General features: G+C 39.5%; 2 protein-coding genes across 7 annotated transcripts in view; one reads left to right on the top strand and one right to left on the bottom strand.

The window, feature by feature from the left end:
- Positions 1–6,513, top strand: part of SLC11A2 (solute carrier family 11 member 2) — a 40,595-nt gene extending 34,082 nt beyond the window's left edge. For all 6 annotated transcript variants that reach the window (XM_027595370.2, XM_027595372.2, XM_027595375.2 and 3 more), the window contains one exon: positions 1,550–6,513. In XM_027595370.2, coding sequence (XP_027451171.1) covers positions 1,550–1,627 — 78 coding nt within the window. In that variant the 3' untranslated portion in view covers positions 1,628–6,513. The remainder of the gene's footprint in view (positions 1–1,549) is intronic.
- Positions 5,350–19,042, bottom strand: HIGD1C (HIG1 hypoxia inducible domain family member 1C). Its single transcript, XM_027595376.2, has 3 exons — positions 18,821–19,042; positions 14,873–15,007; positions 5,350–5,414 (listed from the first exon to the last, which is right to left on the bottom strand). The coding sequence occupies exons 1-3, from the start codon at positions 18,978–18,980 to the stop codon at positions 5,350–5,352; spliced, it is 360 nt and encodes a 119-aa protein (XP_027451177.1). The 5' UTR covers positions 18,981–19,042.
- Positions 19,043–20,334: the final 1,292 nt, after the last annotated feature.

Genomic DNA, 20,334 nt, shown 5'->3' on the forward strand with positions numbered 1-20,334 from the left:
TTGAAGACTAACATAACAGCACATTAATGGACTCGGCATTTTCAAATGTAGCATTTATTCCCATTTTACAAATAAGTAGGATAAGGCTCCAAAAGGGTACATGAACTTGCTCAAGGTCACAGGAATTGGCAGAGTTAGAGCTTGAAACCAACTCTGGTGCCTTTTCCACTATACTATAATAGGGATATTCTCCTATGGATTTATAGTCTACATTCTGCATTAACTCTTAGGCTATTGATGCCAAGGGGTGATGACATTCCTAAAGCCCTAAGTAATAACAGTAGGGCTAAAATGAGATTCAGTGATTGTCTCACGGTGTATGCAGAGGAGAGAAAAGGGGTAAACAAACTACAACTTCACAGATCCCAACACAAACCATAGGGATTCAGAAAAACAAGGGGCGGGCACCTGGCTGACTGAGTTAAGCAATCAACTCTTGATCTCATCTCAGGTGTCGATCTCAGAGTCACGAGCGCAAGCCTGGTGCTGGGCTCTGTTCTGGGTTGTGGATCAAAACAAAATAAACCACAGGGGTTCGGATTTCCAGGAAGGTGATCTTGCAGTGTTTTAAAAGTAGTCCAAGCGATTCCAATTCAGCCTGACAAACATTTGAGACCCATAGGTCATTTCCCTCCCTCAGCACTTTTCTCTGCTCAGGTGCCAAAAGATCATGGAGACCTGGATAATATGGCTCAGGATTTAGACTGAGCTCAGGATTTAGAATTAATATTTAATTCTAATAATTTAGAATTAGTATTCTAATATTTAATTATTTAGAATTTATTTGATTTCTAAAACAGTACTAGAATACAAAAGCACTCTGTGTTGGCTCTCAATGTCCTTATCAGAAGTAGCTATCCTGGGGTGTCTGGTTGGCTCAGTCAGTTAAGCGGCTCAGGTCATGATCCTGGGGTCCTGGAATCCAGCCCGAGTCGGAGTTGGAGTCCCAGCTTCCTGCTCAGCGGGGAGCCTGCTTCTCCCTCTTCCTCTGCCCCTCCCCCTGCTTGTGCTCTCTCTTTCTGTCAAATAAATAAAATCTTAAAAAAAAAATTGCAGCCAAGTGTATGCCAAGAATAGCCAAGTGCAAATTTTGCTGAGGGCATTTGGCACTATCGCAATTCTTAACTATTTCAGCTCCCAGTTATTATTTTATGTGCCATAAACCATTCACGTATCTGTAAGCTATTTCTTTTCTGAAATAAAAATCAATATAGCTGTACTGAATAAAGGCCTCTATTGAAGTGCTGATTATAGGTCCTCACATGCCAGTTACAATATTTAAATACTTGCAAATCATGGGGCGCGTGGGTGGCTCAGTCGGCTGAGTGTCTGCCTTCTGCTAGGTTTGTGATCCCAGGGTCCTGGGATCAAGTCCCACATCGGGCTCCCTGCTCAGAGGGAAGCCTGCTTCTCCCTCTGCCTGCCACTTTCCCTGCTTATGCTCTTTCTCTCTGTCAAATAAATAAAATCTTTTAATAATAAATACATTAATAAATAAATAAATACTTGCAAATCAGTCTAACCCTTTTCCATTTTTTTTTGTCCTTAGTACCATCTGGGATTGACAGCTCAGCCTGAACTCTACCTTCTGAACACCGTGGATGCTGACTCACTTGTGTCTAGATGACTGACAGCCTGAGAGACTGTATAAGAACCACTTTGTCTTAATCCCTTTGTGCCAGGTGTCCTGTTAACATATCTCTGTTAGTTCAGAGGTGAGTTTTGTTCAGATTTTGAACAAAAGGCAAAGATTTCCTCGTGGGAAGGCTGTTAAAAGCTGACAGCTGTAATTGTAGGACAGAGACCCACCCACCTCAACAGTCCTACAATAGCCAGAGTTACATGATTGGCCTATCATGGCCACACACCCCTATGGGCTTGTGTCTTGACTTCTGGCATTTATAAAATATATGTGTGTATATATTTATGTAAACCTGAACATATCCGTTTGGGTAGAGTTTTAAGGTTATATAAAATTGATAGGTCTTATTTTTTTTAAAGATAGTATTCAGATAAATCAGATATTTGTTTTATCTGGGTCACAAGTGAGAAAGGAGAGGGAGTAATGCTCTTTTTCAGAATGATCTGGTCAAATTAACTTACCTTTTAAAGTGATACTTGACTATGGCCAGTTAAATTCCACGTCGGTTTTAATCGACCAGACCTGCTTATCAGCTACTTCATATCAGCACATCATTTCTAAGGAAAACATTTCTTCTTTTCAAGCAGTCATACTTGGTCCTGGTCATTGGTGTGCTTTGTAATTACAGTTCTCTCTGTTGCTTTTCTTGAAATCTTGTCAGAGGTATGATGGTATTTTCCAAAGAGCCTAATAACTTGTAATAAGATTCAGAAACGATGCTTTAATCAATGATCAGTCTTCCATGTGACATTGTAACTCAGCCCATTCTAGCATTCAGGTTTTAGGTATAAAAGAAGAAACTTCTAACATTTAATTTTGTAAAGACCCAATAGAAGATGATGGAGGTATTTGTTTTCTTTCTAATGTTTGTAGAGTTCTACCAAATCTTTTCTTCCCATTTTTCCCATGAAAACTCCAAACACCATTTCTAGGTCCAAAATCTATTTCCAGGAATGGCTAATATTTCTAATGTTGAATTTCCCTGAATGCTAAGCATTTTACTTTAAGATATTTATACCAAGTACTATGAGATCAGAACTAGACTAGGACTTAGACGACTAGTTCTCATGTCATAAACTGCCTGCCTACATGTGGGTTATAGACGCTTTTTGACCCCTTTTCTTAACTGGGACTTTTTTCCTTAAGATTTTTATAATAAAAATGTTAATACTTTAAAATGGAAAGATTTTGCATAATTATCTGATGGAAAAGGAGATTTTCAACACGGGGCTCACATTCCTGCATGGAGTTACAGTTGGCTGGAGTGAGGGGTAGCTATCCATCTTCATGGACTATATTGCAGGGCGGCACACGCTCCATTTCCTTCTAGCCGCAGAGGCATGCGTTTGTAAACACTGAAGGTTTCGTATGACTTTGAGCATCATTTTTCTCTCTCAGCTTAAAAGGTAAATATGTCTTATTTTAAAATTTAGTGCTTTTCAGTAAGACGTTTGTTGTTGTTGTTAAATCCAGACATTTTCATTTATAAAGACTTGGCCCTCTAAGTGGCAAGTTTTCTAAGATGATACTTTAAAATTCTCTCATTTCTACGTCGGGGGCCCTTGAAACGTCTGGTAAGAGTAGCATCCTTACAATGTAGTTTAGCGTCCTTCTGATCTTAAAAATGAAACTGAATTAGCATCAATTAACAGCTTTCACTTGAAAAAGAGATTTTTAAAATGAGTTTCAGTATTTTAGATTCTTTATACACAGTTAGCAACTCTAGATGGACCAATTTGGATTTTCCTCCCTTCTTGGGCAACTAAGTTTCTCAGTTTCATTACTAGAGAGTGTTAGGAGAAAGAAAGAAAAAAAAGGTTAAAAAATCCTGTTTTGCCACTCCTAAAAAGTTGAGGTGCTTGGTTAAACAGAGACTAAGTACTTGGGGGATTCTTTAACTCATCTCTCTCCTTTAGCTATATGTTACTAGGAAGAGACTGGAGTTTACAAAAGTTTATAAGTATATCTGTCAGGTCATATAACTCCTGTAATCAAAAAATTTGATCACCTGAGTCATGCTAAAACCAGGAGAGGAGAGTGATTTCTAAAGAGTGAGTCTTGGGTACACTTCTTTTCTAAGTTAAGAACATTTAATCATTCTCTAATTTATGTACAAATCTAGATTTCTTTTCCTTTTTTTTTTTTTTTTTGGTTTTATTTATTTGACAGAGAGAGAGAGCACAAGCAGGGGGAGTGGGAGAGAGAGAAGCAGACCCCCTGCTGAGCAGCGAGCCCGATGCGGGACTCGATCCCAGGACCCTGGGATCATGAGCTGAAGGCAGACACCTAACCAACTGAGCCACCCAGGTGCCCCCTTAAGTCTGTTTTTAGTGCAGAGTATATATTAAGAGAGTAGAATCTTCCCAGTAGCCTGATGAGAAATACCTTTTCATTGTGAAATCAACTTGAAGGGTGACATTTCTATGCCAGCTGTTCTCAGTTTCACTGACCTCCATGGAGCATATTCGATCCAGCTGCTGGACTATTTAGTGGAATAAAGCAGTTGGATTCTTTGGGTACGATTCTTTCTTTGCCTATTTTCCAAAGAGGACAGTGTTGACCAAAATAGGTATACTTGTTGGTGGCACTAGAAGAGCCTCCTGATAGGTAAATGACAATTTCAAAAATTATTACCTGTGCCAATGGAGAGAAGTGTATATAATACACAAAATAGTGGGTTAATATCTGGAATGCAGACATATTTTCAGATATTCTTACATCTTTTCCTTTCCTGAATACTAGACTTCACCTTCCTGTCAGATTAACCCACCACTAAAGGAGACCTCAAAGAAAAAGGAAATAACCACCACATATCATTTTATAGTACGTTCTTGATTTTATTTCAGTGAATATTTTTTCATTTTTTTTTCCCCAGGCTTGGAGTCTTAGGGGAGTAAATTGGGGTCACAGCAGTTAGGACTTCAACAAAGTCTAGTTAATTTTTTAGAACCTTAGGGCAGTTATAGAGGAGTTTGAGGTCACAGGTATAGTTAACATTTAATGTCTGCTTTGGTTTCTTTGTTTTCTAGTGTCATACCAGATTAGCAATAGCATTAGACGAACTCCTTTCACCCCAATTGCCATTTGGGGGAAAGGGATTTTTTTTTTAGCAATTTACCTTTGTGATCCTAGAAATACTTTCAAGAAGTATAAAAATGAATACACAGATATATTTAAATGTTAAACATTGATGTTTGTGGCAAAATAGTCAAGTTTTTAGATTAGAGTGAGGTGCACAGTGGTAAACCAAATTTTAATAACAACATGACCATTCTCCTCTGATACAATTGTTTCCCATTCTCAAAAGGAATTTATGAAAGCTCTAATTACGTTGCCCTATATGGAAAGAATTAAGTGATGAATAGAGTATCACATTTAATATGGATATAGATAATTTTTCTGTAGCCACTATTATAACTCCTAATTTTCAGATTGGTTTGGCATAATATATTGTCTGCCACTAACTAGAAAGGAAAAATTCTAAAAGTCAGAAAATCATATCCTAGGTTCTGAAAGACAATAAGGATATTTTTGAGTTGACTGTGATTGCTGATTTAGAAATCAACTTTGTAAACAATTGAGACTTACTATATATACAAGGCTATGAGAATCCTGTCTCATTCTTCGGCAGTATAATTTGCTACATATTGAGAATTTATTCTTCATAATAAATAGTTTTCAGAAGCCTTCTTGTCTTAGATGTAGCTTTATTTTTTGGACACATTGAAGAATCGAGGTCTGATGTAATCCTTATACATAGAATAGAGAACACCTAGAAACAAAAAGATGTATATAAATACAGTATCTGTGGAAAACAAACGCTGAATTTCTTCCACTTGTGTTTTCCCAAAACTATCCCTCAATTTAAAAAACAGATGCCTTCCATCTTATTAACTTTTGGCTTGGATCATATAAGCGGCTCCAGGCAAACAAACAAACCCAAAAAAGTTAGAGCTGTTTAAGATGAATATAAATCAAAATCCAAATTTATAATGTTACTATGCCACCCTAGAATTTGAATTTTAAAATATGGGTGAAAAAGTTAGGAGAGTGGGGAGATTTGGCTAGATACTAAGATAGAAACAATAGACATCTCAACCTAGCACACCTCTCTTCAGTGCCTACTTGTGTTCAGTGCCTCGAGGGAAACAAAGGTGAAAGGGATAGAATCCTTGCTTCTAGAGGTTTACAGTCTAGTGGGTGAATTAGCTAGTAGTCAAGGGAAATAGCCTGAGGGATAGTTGTTTCACTGCGGTGCAGGAACGTCACCAAATGTTCATACCCAAAGCAAGTTAAGGAGTCCGCTCACCTCCCACCCCCAACCATATCAGTTATCAAGACGCCAGCTATCTAGTAGATTGTCTAAACTAAATCCTTTACTTCCTTTCCTTCTGCTTTTTTTTCTGATGCTGCTTGTTGGTATCTTCAAAGAGTGCACAGAGAATAAAGGGTGGGTAAAGTTGTTCTCATCTACACACTGTAGCCAAGCGAGGCAGCTGTTGGCACAATTTTCTAACGCAATAGTAGCATAACTGTGACAGATGTATAAAATCCAAGGCAAAAACATGTTTACTTGATGCATTGTGGTATCTATGGAAACATTCTCAGATGCAGAGAGAATTGTAGACCTCCTTTCCCAGTGCTTATTAGACACAGGTAATTCTTACCTCTTGCCTGTCTCTTAAATGTTGGTGTTCTGGAGTTCTGATCTCAGCGCTTTTCTCACCTCATTCATACCTGTTGCTTCACTAGTAAGCAAGTTAGATCTCTTTGAATGTGAGACCCATATACTCATTATACCATATGTGAAATTTCCACATACATAGGCTGCCAAACTTTTAAATTGTGCATAAATAAATAAGTTGAGAATGCCCCTCGAAGTGTTGGTTTATTTATAAACAGTATAAATGTACTCTGGCCAATCTATATATGTGTGAACTTTTTTGTTTTCAAGATAAAAATATTTTCGGGCAGCCCTCTCGGGTCTGCCCCCTCTTCGAAAGCTTTTGTACTCTCATTCAGTAAACTTTACTATCACTTAATAAACTTTGCATTGCTGCCCACCAAAAAAAAAAAAAAAAGATAAAAATATCTTCTTCCCGCATACCCATGGATCTCCTTATACATCTCCTAGGGTATGAGTACTCTAATTTGGAGGTGTCTGCCATAGGCATCTCAGTCCGTATAATATAAAATTACGAGTTCAGGCTGTGGAGTAGATAGCCCATGCAATTGTGAGCGAGAAGTTTTTTTCCTCTCTAAGCCTTGGTTTCCTTATCTGGAAATGGGATTATAACAGCACCTCCCTCTTAGGGTATTGTTAATAAAGACTTTGGTCTTTGTCCGGAGTTCTTGGGTTAGAGCTTCTAAAATGCTTGGAATTTCCCAGATAGAGAGGGGCACTTGGGTGGCTCAGTTGTTGAACATCTGCCTTCGGCTCAGGTCATGATCCCAGGGTCCTGGGATCGAGCCCTGTATCGGGCTCTCTGCTCAATGGGGAGCCTACTTCTCCCTCTGCCTGCCGCTCCCCCTGCTTATTTGCGCTCTCTTTCTCTCTCTCAGTCAAATAAATAAAATCTTAAAAAAAACTTCCCAGATAGGAAGGAGTATCTTGTTATTCATGAGCCCCTTGGATTATACCTGAATTTATGTTAATGGGGTGACCCATGGTGGGCTCCCTAGATAACTTCAGGATGTGGCTAGTCATGCCAGAAAGACCAACCATATGATTAGAGCGTTCTTAGACCTCCAGGGAGGGGAGTAGGGCTGGAGATTAAGTTCTGTCATGAGGCCAGTGATTCAGTCAATCATGCCTACATAATGAAGCCACCATAAAAACTCTGGATGCTGAAGCTCAGTGCAGTTTCTTGGTTGGTAGACACATTGATGTGCTGGAAGGGTGGCATGCCCTGATTCCATAGGGAAAGGGTATAAAGCTTTGAGTTTGGGACCCTCCCATACCTTACCCTACATGTCTCAATTTGCCTGGTCTTGATTTATATACTTCTTAATAAAACTGTAGTAAGTATAGAGCTTTCCTGAGTTCGTAAGTTGTTCTAGTGAAATATCAAACCTGAGGGAGTCTTGGGAACCTCTGAATTTGCAGCCAGTTGGTCAGAAGTGCAGGGGGCCGGGGCACCCCCCTGGTGGCTGGTGTCTGCAGTAACGGCAGTCTCTGGGAACCATGTCCATAAACCTGTGGCATCTAAGGTGAGCTGCAGGTGGTTGGCATCGGCACTGAAGTGTATTGCGGTACGTGGTGTGAAGGAGGTTATTAAGATTAAATCACTGTAGTGTACACCTAACATAACACTATATGTTAACTCTACTGGGATGAAAATAAAAACTTAATAATAAAGTTTACCTACAAAAAATTAAATGAGATAGTAATATATAAGTTGTACATCATAAACACTCATTAACTATTAGCTATTACTGTTTTGTCCAATATGCACTTATCCTCTCACCAAACCTGTTCTTCGTTCTTTATATTAGTGAAAGCACACCTTTTATCTGGTTGCCCGAGCCAGAAACCTAGGAATCAGCCTTGACGACTCCTTCCTTCCTTCTCTTTCCCACTTAGTTGGTGAGTCCTGAATGTTTCTAGAATCCCTCTCCTCCCCATTTTCACTATTCCTGCTTTAATTCAGACCTAGTTCATCGTCTAATTGACTTCTCTGCCTTTGTTCTCACCCCTGCTTTACAAATCCTCTCTAATCATTTTCCTAACCCTCATAGTGAAATATAATATGCATGGAAAATGGTAGACACAATCTAAACAACCAGATTAAAAGATAGTTGTAGAGTGAATTACCTGGAATTGTGGGTCAAGAAATAGAATATAGGAAGCATCCTGGAAGCCCTGCAGCTTTCCCTCTCTGACCATATCTCCCGCTCCTTTCCACAGATAACCACTGTTCTGTCTTTTGTTAGTGTGACCCTCTGTTTAAACAGTTTCATATTGCCTGTGTTTGAGCAGGCATCTTTCTCAGCTGCTATCATGACTACCTTACTCCCCTGTTTAAATCTTCCACTGACTCATGTCATCTTGTTAACGCCTCAGCTTGCAACCATATACATCTATCGGGGATTTGTTTTCCATCAGTTTCACTATGCCATAACTGGTTTTTTGTTTGTTTGTTTGTTTGTTTTTATTTTTATTTTTTAAAGATTTTATTTATTTGACAGAGAGAAACACAGCGAGAGAGGGAACACAAGCAGGGGGAGTGGGAGAGGGAGAAGCAGGCTTCCCGTGGAGCAGGGAGCCGGATGTGGGGCTCGATCCCAGGACCCTGGGACCATGACCTGAGCCGAAGGCAGACGCTTAACGACTGAGCCACCCAGGTGCCCCTGCCATAACTGTTTTTTGCGGAATTCCCGTCCCTGCATATTTCTGGGTTAGCTTGGCTCATAAGAGACATTTTGCTTGAGATTTGAAGGTGAAAGTTGATGCAGCAGCTGCTATATGCTTTTTACACTTGGAGGGCTTGGTGCAGGGTGCCAGGCGCTGTTACAGCTTGTGCATGTTGTTGTTTACCTGCTGGCTCACCTTGCCATTGTTGGGCAGCAGTCAGACCCACAGATCTTTCAGCTCCTTCTGGATCTCCTTTAGCTTCTTCAGCTCCTAGGCCAGGGGATGAGCTCCATGATAGGGGGTCCACCTTCTCCTACAGGTCACACCATGATCAAAGTTGGAGTCCGTAAAAGACTGACCCAAGTTTCTGTTTGTGAGTTCCAGCTCTTCCTTGAAGATTCCAGTTTATTTTGCCTTCCCAACTGCTGCCTTGCTAACTTTAGGCCCCAGCCTTAGAAACGTAATCAACAGTCTAACATGGACTGTTTAACCAGCTCTCAAAATTGGTTAGGGTCATATTTCTATAATAAATCCCTTTTTGTATATCACTACTGGTGGTTTTGCTTCTCTGACTGAACCCTGACTGATACAGATTATGGTATCACAAGCTTCCAGAGGAACATAACCATGAGGGTAGGTTCTGGGTCATCTGGAATTGGTTCTCTGATCTGATTAGATTTAAAGATATTAATGGCCATTTTTTTCCAGTAGTAAAGAGGATGCTAGCAGTCCATGGCATGCAGTAGTAAAATGTTTTTTTAGATTGTCACCTATAGATAACCTTAATCAGATGCCTATAGAAACCAGGCTTTGGGTGATCAGATATTTACTGTCATAGGACATTTAGTGGAGATAAGGGGTATAATTAGGCTGATTTCTTCTAAGTGTGCTGGAGAACTTGGGAACACAAAATGATGGACTCGGGGCTTTTAATTCCTTAATCCAGGTTCTGTGAGGGACCTGAAAGCTGTATGACTTTCCAGAAAAAAAACTCAGCTCCCATAGTTATGAGGCTGATATTTTTGAAAAACATACACAGGAACTAATCCTGTTGGTGGCTAATTACAACAACAGTAAAACTCCCAACCTCACAGAGTCTCTTATGTCCAAGTTAGGGCATTTCTTTGGAAAGAGTGGGATCCTGAAAATCAGGATGGGGACCTATGGGCAGGTTTCCGTGAGACGGGGTCCTTGGACCCCTGTATCTGAGACTCCTTTGTACTCCTTCCTGCGAATGACTAAAACTTGGCCTGAAAGGTAATCTCCACTAAATGAAGTTGAAATGCCAGAGCTTTCTTGGTTTATGTCCAGGGTACAGCAGTACGGCAGTCATTCTTCTTTACGGGGGCAGTTTCATTCCCCAGGGAAATCTGGCAATGTCTGGAGGCATTTTGGTTGTCACACTGGAGGTGGATGGAGGCTATTTGCATGGTAGATGCTGGGGATGCTGCTGAACATCCTGTAAAGCACATGACAGCCCTCCACAACAAAGAATATTCAGTCCAAAATGTCAGTAGTGCTGAGATTGAGAAACCCTGCTGTTAAGGAGGGTATCCAAGGGCTTAGGGAGATTGGAATGTTACAGTGGATTTTTCCTGCTCCCTTACCCCCTAAATCTGTTTCCTTCACCAAGGCTGTGCGAATTATCCTTAATATTTGTGAAAGGAGTCCCTGGCATCCTTGGAGAGTTCTGTGGCGACTGTCTTCTGTAAGCCAGAAATGACAGTGGGAATTGCTAGGCTTTCTGAAGTCAGTGGAAATGATGGGATCCTGAGTGGCAGGGGTCAAGTGGCATCATTTAATTGACAAAGACAGGGAAAGCATGATTACTGTAATGCGCAGCAAAGACTAAACAGTAATCCGCATAGTCAAAGCCACAAAGATCTTTGGCATTGGCTGATTGATTATGGTGTCCCTAGAGTTGAAAGTGGTGGGCAGCATACCAGCAGAAAAGCTCTAGGTTTGGTGAGTAGAAGTTTCACTTGAATCATCACAGTAGACAGCCATGGCCCCCTGACCAAGTCCCAGATTTGAGTCACTTTACAGACCCAGAGTCCCTTGAATAAAGGAGAGGTCAGACCTCCTTAAGAAAAGACCCTGTTACACAGCCAAAAATATAAATACTGTAAATCCTCCGTCTAGCCTTTCCTAAAGGGATCTGTGACCGTTCAGCAAGGTGCCTGTGCACGAGGAAGGGCAAATAATCACATTTGTGGGAGATTATTAAATATTGGTTCTGAATTGATACTGATGCCTTGAGAATTAGGGTGGTCTACCAGTTAAGCTAGGAGTTTATGGAGGTCAGGGTGGCCTGGTGGGTCCCTGAATTATTTTGCCAGTTCTGGAATGTGTGATTGGAATGGACAAACCCAGCAACTGTCAGAATCCTCACATTGGTTCCCTGTGGTGTGAGGGCTATTATGGTTGGGAAAGCCCGCTGTAAGCCGTTCTACTTGCCATAATCTAGTCTGCAAGGACCTTGATCATCTCTCCATTCCACAGGACATTGCGTTAGTCCATTGCATCGATCTGATCTGACTATCAAGGGGAAATTAGGTTACTACTATACTATCCAAAGGTAGGGTAAGGAGGTGTGTGTCTGGAATGCATATCTTCTGGGGCATTTTATAGTACTCCCATATCCTGTGATTAAAGACAATGGAAAACTGTACCCAGTACAAGCAGGATGGCTAATGACCCAGACCATTTAGGAATAAGGTATGGGTCACCATACCAGTCAAATAACCTTGAATAGCCAAGGTATGGGTCACCATACCAGTCAAATAACCTTGAATAGCAAAGGGAGTATGAAATGGCTAGAACATGGTTGGAACACCAGCCATGACTGTCTGACCAGTTGTAGAAACAAGGTCTGATAGCTATGAATATTTCTTCTTTATTTTGATTTGAATACATTTGTGTATACATTAACCATTTTTTTTCCTATTTGCCATTTCCCTTTATCTGCCATCGAATGTAAGAAGTGTTAATAATAATTATCCTTGTATTTCAGAATTTAGCTTACAGGATATCAAAGGGGAATGTGACTCTGCTCAAAGACAAATCAACACCACTCAAAGATGGATAAAGGGATTTTGTATCCCCTTTTGGGAGAGAATTAGCATGTTTATGGTTATACATTGGATGGTTGATTTTGCCATTGTCTTAATTTCAGAGTTAAGTGTAATAAAAGAGGTGTCGTATGGATGCCAATAAAGGAGAGGTCAGACCTCCTTAAGAAAAGACCCTGTTACACAGCCAAAAATATAAATTTTTGCTGAACATCCTGTAAAGCACATGACAGCCCTCCTTTTTAAAGGGGTAGACAATGGTGAATTTGTATTGTGTCAACTTAGCTAAACTGTAACTACATTTTCCAGAATTCATTTCCTTTTATTCCCTGAGTTATTGCAGAAGGGACATTTTGTGTAGGATTTAGAAAGCAGAGGTGAAGCAGCAGCCAAATTCATTTTATGCTTGGAAGGCCCTGTTGCAGCATATTTTTGCTTACCTGCTGGCCCCGTTTGTTGGTGTGGGGCAGCAGCTAGGGGTACAGCTACTGTGGCTTCTGCTGAATTTCCTCCTTCACCTTTTCTGACTCCTTGGCCAGGTCCATGTTTGGCTCCAAGATGAAGGGCATCATTTTTTCCCCTGTCACTCCCGTCATCGAATTTAGAGGCTTAAAGATGGTGAGAAATCCACAAGGGTTCCAAACAGTTCATCCTGTGTGTTCCCAGCTCATCCTTGCAGGCTCCAGATTTTTCTTGCTTCTCTCACTTTATATCTCCTTTTTCATTCTAAGTGCTTGCCCTGCCCGCTTGGGGCCCCAGCTGCTGATAAATACGCAAGAGCCTCGCCATTACGTAATTCCAAATGCCTATAATAAATCTCTTATTACATATTACTACTAGTAGCTCTGTTTCTCTCATCAAACACCGATTGATTCACTTACCACACCAAGCTACGTTGAGTTCCACTAATGTGCCATGCTTCTGTGCCTTTGTTTTTTGCTCGGTCTAGAATCCTGATCTCCTTCTCTGACTAGCTAATTCTTCCACATGCTTGGCTCATATAATTTACATCCTGAGCGAAGCCTCCCCTGGACTCTCAGCACTAGTTAAAGGCCCCTCCTTTGTGTTTGTGCTTCCAGAGCAACCTGTGCCATCTCTGTCATAGTATCTGTGATTTATACTGGCTTCTTCTGTTCTTGGTCATTCACCCCAAGGAGACCAGCCTCTTTGAGGGAAGGGACTGAGTCTTATCTCATTATCTGTAGACTGGCACAGGGCCTTGGACATAGCAAGTGCACAGCAGATGTTTGCTAAATGATGAAAATGGCACTATAATTCTGTGGTGAAGTTTCTCGTATTTTGTTCAACACCTGCATATCACAGGTCATGGTAATAAGATAATTACCATAAAACTCCCTATACGCAAGCCCCACACCCATCATTCCATAATCCTAGACCTCCTCTTAGGCTGACTCTACCCTGCACAGCATGAAGGAGAACTTAAGAACATTGTGACTTGTTCTCATTAATGTAGACAAAAAGAAAGTTAGATAATTAAGGTCCTGAAGTGGACTTCTTGTTAGAACTATCTGGTTTAGCTGTTGATATACCTGGATTTAACCAGATAATTTTACACCTGTTCTTTGGATTTGACTATGTTAAGTATTACTTAATTTATAGACTAATTAGAAAAGGTTTGCCTATTGCTCAGACTGGGAATAAAAGGAGAACAGATGTTGAGACTTGTGGGCTCTAAAACTGTATTCTTCCCAGTTAAGCTACATTAATAATTATATCTGCTATTCACATAGGCTGGGAACTTGACTTAGGAGAGTGTTAAAGGCTGGAATCTAGAACCACTGCTTTAGTTGGGTTACAGAGGGTACAAACTATTCACTACTCCTTTCACTATACAAGATAACAGAACCCATAACCTAGTTCTCTACCTTTTATAGTTTTTTTTTAAGATTTTTATTTTTTTATTGAGAGAGAGAGAGAGAGCATGAGAGGGAGGAAGGTCAGAGGGAGAAGCAGACTCCCTGCTGAGCAGGGAGCCCGACGTGGGACTCGATCCTGGGACTCCAGGATCATGACCTGAGCCAAAGGCAGTTGCTAAACCAACTGAGCCACCCAGGCACCCTAGTTCTCTACCTTTTAAAAAATTTTTTAGGTATAATTGACCTACAACATTATATTAGTTTCAGGTGTACAACAAGGATTCATTACTTGCATGTACTGTAGCGATCACCACAGTAAGTCCGTTAACATTTGTAACCTGCATAGTTAAAGGATTTTTTTTCTTGTGTTGAGAACTTTTAAGATCTACTCTCTTAGCAACTTTCAGATATACCAAACAGTATTATTAACTACAGTCAGAATGCTGTGCATTACATCCCCAGGACTTACTTATTTTATTTTATTTCTATTATTTAAGATTTTATTTATTTATTTGAGAGACAGAGTGTGTGCGAGAGCGGGGGGGGCAGGGGGGAAGGGTGAGGGACAAGCAGACTCCCCACTGAGTGCAGAGCCCAATGTGGGGTTTGATCCCATGACCCTGAGATCATGACCTGAGCTGAAATCAAGAGTTGGACGCTCAACGGATTAAACCCCCAGATTCCCCAGGACTTACTTATTTTATAACTGGAAGTTTGTACTTTTTGTCTACTGTTTTTTTTCTTTCAGTGCTTAAAATACCAAGAAATTAAAGCCTCTTATGGGGAAGCAACTTCAGCCAAGTGGAGTTCGCTGTCTTTCTTACCATTCTGCCTCCATTATATCACCTTGACCCAATATTCATTTTCTAAAATAAGTTAAAATATTCTCAAAGACAGCTGAACACAAGACAGAAATTAAGCAGGTTACCTAGAGTCACAGCTCCTACAACAAATCCTTGGGCAGCAACTCTCATGTGAATAAGATGAATGGACATTTTCTGATCTTTTCTGTACTTTAACTTGTAAAGACCATAGGACACCACAGTCATAAAGCCTGCTATTCCTGTGAATTAAAAAAGTAGAGGTTATATAAATAGTAGGCTAGAATCCCCAAGATTTAGAGGGCTGAATAGAAAACTGTCCAAAAGGATCAGTACTTAGAAGATAAGCAGACCAGATACCAAAGAATACTTTAAGAAGAACTATGCTGGATTTGATCCACCAGATTTTAAAACAGACTCATGGATTCAATATTTGCAGTTTTGACTCTTCCCCAAAAAACCTGAATCATGTAGTGTAGTAATTTCTAATGTTCCTGAGGCATGATTTCATATTGTGCATGGTGAAAGGCTTTTATTTAGGGGCAAGTCACTAATCCAGTGAGCAAACCAACCAAACATTCCAGCATCCATAGCTTTTAAATGTTTGGCTTTACTCCTCTCTACTTGCTATCAAATATGGAGTAAATATTTTGATCTTCTATAAAAATGAGATATTTAAATTTTAATGAGATGAAAAGGTATGACTATTTGCCTAAGAAGTATGTGACTCCAGAAAGATCTGTGACTCTAGAAAACTCCAGAAGTACACACAAATATTTCTGTATTCCCTACAAATGTCAAGGGGTGAATATACTGCTGTGACAACCAAGATCCTGTGTAATTGGCTCTAATACAGAAAACTGATCAACTGAATAGGAAAGATTCTAGAAAGAGATTTTAAAACACTGTGAGAACTTAATTCATGACAAATCAAAATAACCAAGTAACAGATCAAGGAATAGTTACTTAATAAATACCATCAGTACAATCTTTTGGTAGGGTGAACTAATTTGGATTTGTATCTCACAGCAGACCTACAAAAAAAATTCTGCATGGGTTAGAATTAAATGTAAAAACAAAAAAAAATCAACAAAAACTAGAAGAAAACAGAGTAGCATATTTATAACATCTAAAAGAAGGTAAAGTAGACTTTAGAGAAGATGAGGACAAAATGCCATATTTTGATGTAAGAATAGAGAAAACTTTGCATAATATCTCTTATATCTTGTTGATGTATGTATTTATCCCTCTAGCAACACTACACTGTCTTGATTACTGTAGCCATATAGTATGCCTCTATCAGGTACAGTGATTTCTCCCACTTTATCCTTTTTTTTTTTTTAAAGATTGTTTTAGTCATTCTAGGACTTCTGCCTTCACATATAAGTTTTAGAATAAGTGTGTCTTATCTACAAAAAACCTTGCTGGGATTTTGATAGGAATTACATGAAACCTATAGATCAATTTGGAGAGAACTGACATATATTCTTTATATTTACATTCTTCTTTACTATATATTTAGTCTTGCAATCCATAGACACAATACTACATGTAGTCTTTACATTATCTAGGTCCTTTCTGATTTTTCATTAACATTTTGTAATTTTCAGCATACAGATTGTATACATGTTTTGTTAAGCATATATCTAAGCATTTCATTTTCTTTGGAGTGATTGTGAATGGTGTTATGTTTTTAATTTCAGTTTCCATATGTTAATATATAGACATGCAATTATATTTATGTAGGATAGCAAGTTTTGATTAGTTATGTTGGCACATGTGTGTCTCTATGGGTTGGTGAGGGTATATTCTTTCAGAATCCATTTAATAGATGGAAGTAAGAGAGTAATTGCATTTACATGTATATTTTATAGGCTGACTAGCAAATGAAATAAAAATTAAAATGACAAAAACAGCAAAAAACCAATACTAATAAAAGAGTGGTAGGCACGTTGACAAACAGGCACAATGCTGAAAGCTCTGTAAGTTTAGCCAAATCTTAAGAACTCTGGAAATATATAAGTGGTATTAAACTGAACATGCTTCCTGCCCTGGAAATTCATATTCCAAGGAAATAAGCAAAGGAAACATCAGGAAGTTGACACAAAGATGTTTATGGCTACACTACATATGAGGAAAAACTAAACAACAACAACAAAAACTGAACAACAAACTGAAATGGCCCAAACGGAGGAACTACCATAGCTATGAAAAAAATTGTAAGTATAGGAAATACTAATACACAGAAATGTACATATGAAAATGTTAAGTGAAAGGAGTAAAAACAAATTATCAACAGAGTTTCTATATATATATATATATAATGTAGGTACAGACCTTGACAGTGATCATAAGACAAATTTAAACAATATAAATAGATTATAATGATGGAAGTTGTTTAATAAATAAAAATGTTTTGTAAATTCTCTGCACAGGACACTATCCTGCAGTAGGAAATACATAGTAGATATTATTAAAATAACAATAGCCAAACTATTCAACAGTATATATTCAAATTTTATCATTTATTTTTCTAGCAAAATCTTGATTCTCTTCCCTTATCAAATTAAGGCTCTCTTCTTAGTCAAATTGATTTTGTTTCCTTTGGAGATTAAAGTCAGAACCTTTACTGTTTTCCATATAGTGTCTCTGCAGTTTGTATATAATTGAATTTAGCTGGAAACACTTTTATCTTTCTACTTTAATCACCCTAAATGTCTCTGGAAAAATAATTCAATTTATGATAGGTACAGTGATTAATCTCTGTTCATGATAGTGATCTGTTCAAGTGGCATCAAGTTCTTGAATTGTTTTTCTAGTTAAAAATGCTAAGGAGGATGAATTAATCACTATAACATTATTTGCTTCCATTTTTTATGGGTGCTATTATCAGTTTTAATCAAATTAAATTAAACTTCTAAACAGCATATTAGTATAAAGTAAAATTTTTATTCTTTTTGATATGGGAATCATGACACAAAGTTGCTAGATTTGCAGTGACAATGAAAACTAACGACATACCTATTCGGAAGGTTTTAAGGAATTAATCACTTATGTAAGTGTAACTTACATAATGTCTCCTTTAAATAAGTTATCTTAATAGTTTCCAGGCCAAACGAGTACCAGGAAAGAATCAATCAAGGCTACAGTATATAATATGCTTAGATTAGCTTAAGCATCCAAAAGAAGAAAGAGAAAGCTTAGGTTTTTAAAACATAATATTGGTGCTTAGATTTTGTGGATTTTTTTAAAAGTCCAGATACATATAGTATTTGTTCTAAATGTAAACATATTAAATCTGTGTTGGGAAAGGAAAAAGAGGCTAAGACTCAAGGTCTAATTATAATAACACTTCTTTAATCTAGAGGTTACTTAACCATCAAGCTCAACATCTGGAACACATCAGGAAACCAGCAAAAAGGGCCACTGAACATGCACATCACAAAGTTCATGCCCTCAAGTGTCCGGACAGGTAGGTAGCCTAGGCTTTCACTCAGAGCTTCTTGACTCTGAATTGACTCACAATTCCTTTGAACTTATGTATCTAGCTTCTGGTGCCACAGAATACTAGAGGCAGAAGTTTTTGATTGTACTCAACATTAATTGGAAGAGACAGAAAAATCTGTAAACATCAGACACAAGGCCTTAAAGGTTGGAGTTAGGGGACAAAGAGACGCCGACATCTCCGTCACTAACAGACTTTCAATATAATAAGCTGATGCTGCTGATGATCTTGCATCATCACAGAAGTGTTAAAATGCATTCAATCTAGTCCAGTTAGAGTGGGTAGGAATTAGTAATTTGAGACAGACCTCTAATGAAGGGGAGTTAAATATATAAGAGTGGAAGCTTCCTAATAATAATAATAGCTAACATTTATTGGGGATTTGCCAGATACTGGAAACTGTTCTGAAAGTTTAACTCACCTTAGAGGGGGTTAGCTTCAATTACCTGAAAAAATTCAATGATATAAAACATTTCATTCCTCAAAGATACTGGGTAAAGCATTGTGATTGCAGATAGTTCTCCAGTGTCCAGTCAAGGCTCATACTTACCTACGGGGACAAATGGGGAGTCCCTAGATTTCCTGATCAGCCGGGAGAGTTGGCCTTCTTCCTCATCTGCTGACCACTGGTTATCTGAAGACATTTTTCTCTGTGGTTGCTGCAAATCATTAAAAATCCATTTATCCTCTCCCAGTATATTGTTGATCATGTGTTCGTCTGTCTTCAATTTGCTTGATCTGCCTGTCTGCCCAATTGAAATAAACAGTCATGTTTCCTTCACCGTTTTCATTATGGAATCCTTTCATTTTGTTTGGGGTAAAGGGTAAAAGTAAAGAGAGGTGATGATAATCAGATTCCGTGAATACAGAGTAAAGACATCATAATTGGGTTATTCAGTCTCCTTTCACTGCTCAGCATTTGAGGTCATTGGGAATCTCAGAACTTCTTCCACAAACAGAGAATACTTTTACAAAATATCATTTTAAAGAATGATGGCAGTGCCAACATAGGCAAAATTACCTCCAAATTTACAGGTGATGGGAGAATGACCACTGCAATTCTTCAGAATGTGCAGGGCGTTATAAAGTCATTGAGATATTTACCGAGCACCCACCACGTGACAGGTGCTATGCTAGACAATGGAAATAATCTTCCTTGTCTACACAGGAATGAGGAAACTCACAAGAGCAACTATAATCACAGTCACCACAGTTTAGCAAGCACCTCAGTCCGTTATCCATGCAACCCACCATTTTCACCTAATACTGTGGCTTCATCCTATGAATCAGCTTTCATCAGAAAATGTAACCTGGTAAGTGGCAGAAGCACCATACCTGTGGCGTACCCCTGCTGTCTGTCTCCTGGTGTTCCTTCAGCAGGAAGCTGTAGATCAGAAGAGGCTTTGTAAGGCCAGGACACATTTATGTGCAATTTCCTACTAATTGACAATGGAAAAGCCCAGAAACAACCCTCCCCAAACCCCCGGGGGGGGCGTGGCCATCTGGTATTGGCCAAGGTTTCCACATCCCCTGCTTGGAAACTCACAAGTAACAGCACCTGGACCACAAACACTAGGTTTTCAAGGATATTAAGGAAACATTAAGGCTTTGAAGAAGATGCTTTTACTTTTACTCTGCCTTCACAGGGAGCTCCCAACTTCCTTCTGTGGCTGGGAGTCCCACTACCTGATTCCAGGGCCCCAAATCAAGAGGAAAGTGGGCCCATGTACAACACTGGGCTTTGGTGGCAGCGGGCTGTTTTAGCCCTCTGAGGCCAAGATTGTTGTCTTTAAAGAATATGCACTTGCTAGAGGGGCACCCACTGGGGCCCGGATCCTGGGCTCAGGTGCCACGAGCCTGTCCGGGGTCACCTGGAGGCAAGGCCTTCACACCTGCGACCATTGCATAGCCTCGAGCTGCACGAGCGCCCAGCTGCAAAGGACGTGATGTCACTAGGCCCGCGGCCAATCAGAGGGCCGGGCGGGTGGACGGGTGCAGGAAGGTGCTGAGTGAGCCGCTGCCCTGCGCCTGTGCGGGGAGCATGTGGGAAGTCTTGTGGCTCCC

Source organism: Zalophus californianus, chromosome 9 (genome assembly GCF_009762305.2).
Source record: "Zalophus californianus isolate mZalCal1 chromosome 9, mZalCal1.pri.v2, whole genome shotgun sequence".
In the NCBI taxonomy this organism is placed as follows: domain Eukaryota; kingdom Metazoa; phylum Chordata; class Mammalia; order Carnivora; family Otariidae; genus Zalophus; species Zalophus californianus.

What these genes read in the sequence shown, in the direction of transcription:
- HIGD1C (XM_027595376.2), bottom strand. Translation starts at nt 18,980, where the DNA reads ATGATCAACAATATACTGGGAGAGGATAAATGGATTTTTAATGATTTG. An exon ending in CTCCCCATTTGTCCCCGTAG is followed by an intron (nt 15,008 to 18,820) that starts GTAAGTATGAGC and finishes TTTAATTCACAG; the next exon opens with GAATAGCAGGCTTTATGACT. An exon ending in TGTAGGAGCTGTGACTCTAG is followed by an intron (nt 5,415 to 14,872) that starts GTAACCTGCTTA and finishes TTTTGTTTCTAG; the next exon opens with GTGTTCTCTATTCTATGTAT.